Source organism: Dama dama, chromosome 23, assembly GCF_033118175.1.
Source record: "Dama dama isolate Ldn47 chromosome 23, ASM3311817v1, whole genome shotgun sequence".
NCBI classification, from domain to species: domain Eukaryota; kingdom Metazoa; phylum Chordata; class Mammalia; order Artiodactyla; family Cervidae; genus Dama; species Dama dama.
In genome coordinates this window covers 27,740,648-27,745,349 of record NC_083703.1, presented here as the reverse complement: position 1 = coordinate 27,745,349, position 4,702 = coordinate 27,740,648, and the positions used below count along the sequence as shown (strand labels likewise).

General features: G+C 47.9%; 1 protein-coding gene across 1 annotated transcript; it reads right to left on the bottom strand.

The window, feature by feature from the left end:
* Positions 1–364: 364 nt before the first annotated feature.
* GJD4 (gap junction protein delta 4) lies at positions 365–3,277 on the bottom strand. Its single transcript, XM_061125656.1, has 2 exons — positions 3,214–3,277; positions 365–1,305 (listed from the first exon to the last, which is right to left on the bottom strand). The coding sequence occupies exons 1-2, from the start codon at positions 3,275–3,277 to the stop codon at positions 365–367; spliced, it is 1,005 nt and encodes a 334-aa protein (XP_060981639.1).
* Between the last annotated feature and the right edge of the window lie 1,425 nt (positions 3,278–4,702).

The following is a 4,702-nucleotide window of genomic DNA, read 5'->3' as shown; positions in this document are numbered from 1 at the left end:
TAAATAAATAAAAAAACCCAAAACAAAATAACTCCTTCGAAAACATTAACATATTAATTAAAGCTCTGTAAATGCAAGAGGATGTACTTCTCACGAAGCACCTACGGGATAAGATAAGACAACAGAATCAGAGAGCAGCAAATTCAGGGACCTGATGCTCTTGGGTTAACCCGTCCGCATTTGAACACCGAGGACAGTTTCCGCGCCCCCCCTTCCCCCACCCCTCCTCTGAAAGGCTTTATCTAAATTAAATCTTTGGTTAGCTGCATCAGAGCCTCCTGCTCAGTCCGTCTGTCCTGCCCGCTTGCCTTTCTGCGGTGCGGATGGACGCCACGTTCGGGTTCCTGGGGTGGGATGCTGGGACTCACACCCACTCGGACTTGCCAGGGCCGGAGAGCGGGGCACGCGGCGCACAGGGGCGCTCTTCCCACCCCGGGGCCGCCGCTCCAGGCCGGGCCAAGCGCGGCTGGTCACTGGCTGAGGACAACGCGTCGCTCTCGTCCTCCCCCGGCAGCTCCAGGCTCCCGGGCGCGGGGGGCTCGGCAGCGGGGCTGTGCGCGCCCGGCCCCGGGGCCCCCAGTCCCGTGCGAGCGTGCTCCCCGCGTCCCTCATGCACCCCCAGCCCCTCCCGCGCCCCGCGTCCCTGCGGCGCCGCACCCCTTGCCCCTGGACACGGTCTCCTCCGGGCCCCACCGGGTCGCCCTCGCGTCTTCCAGCACACGCTGCAGACCAGGTCGGCGACAGTGAGCAGGAAGGACAGCGCGCACATCGCCCAGACGAAAAGCATCAAGATGGACTTCTCCGTGGGTCGGGAGACGTAACAGTCCACCACGCTGGTGCAAGGAGGGTGCGTGCAAGAGAACCTCTTGGGGACCAAGAATCCGAAGAGGAGGTAATGCAGGGCACCGAAAGCTGCCTCGGTCAAGGTCCTGAGGCAGAGGTGGACCACGTAGCCCGAGGAGAAGTCCGGCACCGTCAGGCGGCGCCTGGCCCCGGGGGTGAGCTCCGGGGCGTCGTGGTCCTCCGAGGCATCCTCTGGCCTGTGGGATCTGCGTGCAGCCAACTCAGCTCCTTTGTGCAGCACGTAGACGCCAAAGACCGCGGACGGAAGGAGAACAGACACGCTCTGGATCAGCCAGAACCGCAGGTGGGACACCGGGGCGAAGATGTCGTAGCAGACGTTGGCACATCCCGGCTGCAGGGTATTGCACACGAACCTCTCCTGCTCGTCCTGGTAGACTGGTGACCCGGCCAGGATGAGAACCACCATCCTCAGCAGCACCATGAAGATAAGCCAGATCTTCCCTGGGAAGAAGCAGCAGGAAGGGCGCCATGACAACCATACAAATACATCTCCTCCTAGAAGTTCTAAGTCCTTACTGAGGGGAATGAAGAACCGAGACTGGAGAAGTAAGTGGATCAGCGTATGTTGTAGTCACAGCAAGACTATCAGCCAGTTGGCTCACTGGGTGAATATCTAACCAGCACTTACAACGTGTGGACTCTGTGCTCAACTAAGCCTACCCTGAAGAACCTGCCGCCTTCCATCCAGACCACCCCAATAAAGCGAGTCGTAAGGATTTTTTTATTTCCCAGTGCATATAAAAGCTATGTTTTCACTCTACCTTGGTCTATTAAGTGTACAGTAGCTTTATCAAGGACAATGTACACATCTTAACTAAAAAATACTTCATTGTTAAAAATTGCTGACCATCCTTTGAGCCTTCAGCCAGTGATGGTAGTAACACTGAAGATCACTGATCACACAGTTCATCAGAATAAATTTAGTAACAATTAACAACTTGGAAATATTTCGAGAATTGCCAAAACGTGGCACAGAGACATGAAGTGAGCAAATGCCGTCAGAAAAATGGCACCAAAGACTTGCTTAAGGCAGGGTTGCCACCTTCAACTGTTTTGTTTTTTTTTTAATATTGGAAAGCACAATAAAATGAGGTATGTCTATACTTGTTTGTAAAATGCTTTGAAATTGACAGATTTAAAGAAGCATAGATAACTAAAATGTTTAATCTGGCTCAGCTAGTTCAGACTTTGGGCTGAAAATTCTAGAAAGAAAGTTGGGCTGATGTAAATAAAGTCTTCCTCTTAAAGAGTGAACTTTTTCAAAGATGTTAGTGCTTTCCTGTAACTGTGTACAGCAAATAAAATCTACTAATTTCAGTGAGTTTTCTGTATGGTAATAGTCCACATGATCTTTATGTAATTGCAGGACTTGTGTTTAATGTTGCTTTATGGCCCTTGAAATCAGATTTTTTTGAAGAACATTCAGTTTTTTAGACTCTTCAATTATTCAAAACTCCTTTCCCCCTAGTCCAACTATTATGAATTGAGGTTTTGTCTTTCTTCAATTTATCATGAATGTGTGAGGCTAACCTAGAAATCAAAATCATTTCCAAGTTCTATTTTCATGTCATGAATCAACAATCTTGGAATATGTTGAAGGACCAATCAAAATAATTTATAAATATTTTGTTTTGTGATGAGATGCAGAAATCATCACCTGACATCAGAAAAATTAAATTATTTTATCAATGAAGTCAGTTCAACTCAAGAATTGCATGATAATTATGTGATAAAGTCATTAACTCAAACTTTTAAAACCAAGTAGGCTTAGTTTAAAAAGCAATGAACAAGAAAAATATCAGCCACTTCATGGATGTATTTTAATCCTTTTCTCAATCCCCTTTATTAGGGTAGCCACACTTCTCTGAAAATTTAACTTGGCTACATCGAACTCAAATAAATCAAAACTTTATTACTTTCATTGTGAGGGGTAAAAGGCTAAAACTAAAATTGGGATTTGGTTTAAGGTACACAAGAGAATTTGCTAATCTTTACAAATGAAGCTTCAAGGATAATCCCTAAAAAAGATGAACAAGCAAGCTGACTCAAGGCATGAATTTAACTTTGTATTGTTTCTTTTCCTAGTAGCCAGAGAAGAGTTACATAAAAATACCCCTCCCACTTACTGAGCCCCCAAATGTTAGCAGGAGGAGGTCTCTTGAGAGAAATACTGCTCACCCCAAGACATACTTAAATGATGGGGAGACTCATTAAATGATGGAGAATTAGAGGAAAACTTGAGCCATGGCTCCCTGTCCTCCAGGGATAGGCAAGCCTTTCTCCTAGAGAAGGACTAGGAAAAGCGATCCAAGGCAGAACCCGGGTTCTGCGGGGATTTGTACTACTCACCCACCATGGTCACGTTGCAATTTAGGGTGATGACAAGGAACCCCAGCAGGTCCGACTGGTCCATGTTTCCGGGGGTCACAGACTCAAGGTGCCTGAAGCTGTCCGGAGCTTGTGTTCTCCAAGGAGGTGGGAAATCTTTGCAAGAATATGTGTATCTTCACTACAAAAGACTCCCAGGTGAGAGCTGGAGGTACTAAAGGGACAATTCAAGCCCAGGAGCACGAGGTTGTTCTTCTGTCTCCAGTGGAGGCGGCCCCGAGCTGTTTGAGGCAAAGCTTTCCTGACAACTGCAGTGACCAGAGGCCAGCCGCAGCCGTCGCTCATCTGGCTATTCTTACCCTCTTGGGACATTCCAGGCCCCTGGCCGTGCTCACGTGTCTCCACCAGGAGAGCCGACGCCTCAGGATGTAAGAGAAGTGGCTATGTTTAACCCAAGAAAGAAAAGTTCAGTCAACCAGCCAAGTCTCTATGAAAAAGGTGTTTCCTCCTTGAAAACATTTCTACATCTTCACTGGTTAAAGGAGCACTAAAATGTCCATATTTCATCTCTTCTATGAAGCATTGAACAGTGCCTGCATGCTCAGTCGTCTCCAACTCTTTGCAACCCTATGTAACTCCATCAGGCTCCTCTGTCCATGGGATTTCCCAGGTAAGAATACTGGAGTGGGTTGTCATTTCCTTCTCCAGGGGATCTTCCTGACCCAGGGATCGAACCAGCATCTACTGAGTATTGGCAGGTGGATTCTTTACCACTAACCCATCATAAATTCCTATATCTTGGATGACAGCAGGAATCTGCCATGGGCCTAGGTCATTGGGGAGCTATTTCTTATCTGGGTTAGTGATGAGAGCCCTTCATTCAGAGACAAAGAACCGGGATGCAAAACTGGGGCAGCCACCTGGTCACTGGGAATCACCGCATCTTCCCAATAGTCTTGTATTTACAGCAGGGCTTGTGGGAGACAGACAGGAAGTGGTGTTTGTTATGAGCTCTGAGCATGTACAGCAGTGGTCCCCAACCTTCTTGCCACCAGGGACCAGTTTTGCGAAAGACAATTTTTCCATGGTACTGGTGGAGGGATGGTTTCCGGATGATCGAAGTGAATGACATTTACTGTGCACTTTATTTCTAATCTAATGCCCCTGCTGATCTGACAGGAGGTACCCGTCTGTGGCCCAGAGGCTGGGAACCCTTGTATGCAAAATTCAAATCACTAGCATTTCCATCCCTAACTGGCCCCAAACACCTTCACAGATAACGCACTCTTCTTGTATCCCCCAGCCCCATTGAGCCCAGGGCTGCTGCTATTGAATCAGCTTAACAAATGTCCATTAAATTTTTCATAAAATATCGCCATCTGGACCTGCTGACATCAATCACAGTTGCCTCATCATCTCATGACCACCACTTTTCTATCTGGGAAGAGCTGTCCTGCGAGGCTGGGGGTGGGGGGGTATCTATCATCAGGGAGGGATTTGTGAACTTTAA

What these genes read in the sequence shown, in the direction of transcription:
- GJD4 (XM_061125656.1), bottom strand. Translation starts at nt 3,277, where the DNA reads ATGGACCAGTCGGACCTGCTGGGGTTCCTTGTCATCACCCTAAATTGC. An exon ending in TTGCAACGTGACCATGGTGG is followed by an intron (nt 1,306 to 3,213) that starts GTGAGTAGTACA and finishes GCTTCTTCCCAG; the next exon opens with GGAAGATCTGGCTTATCTTC.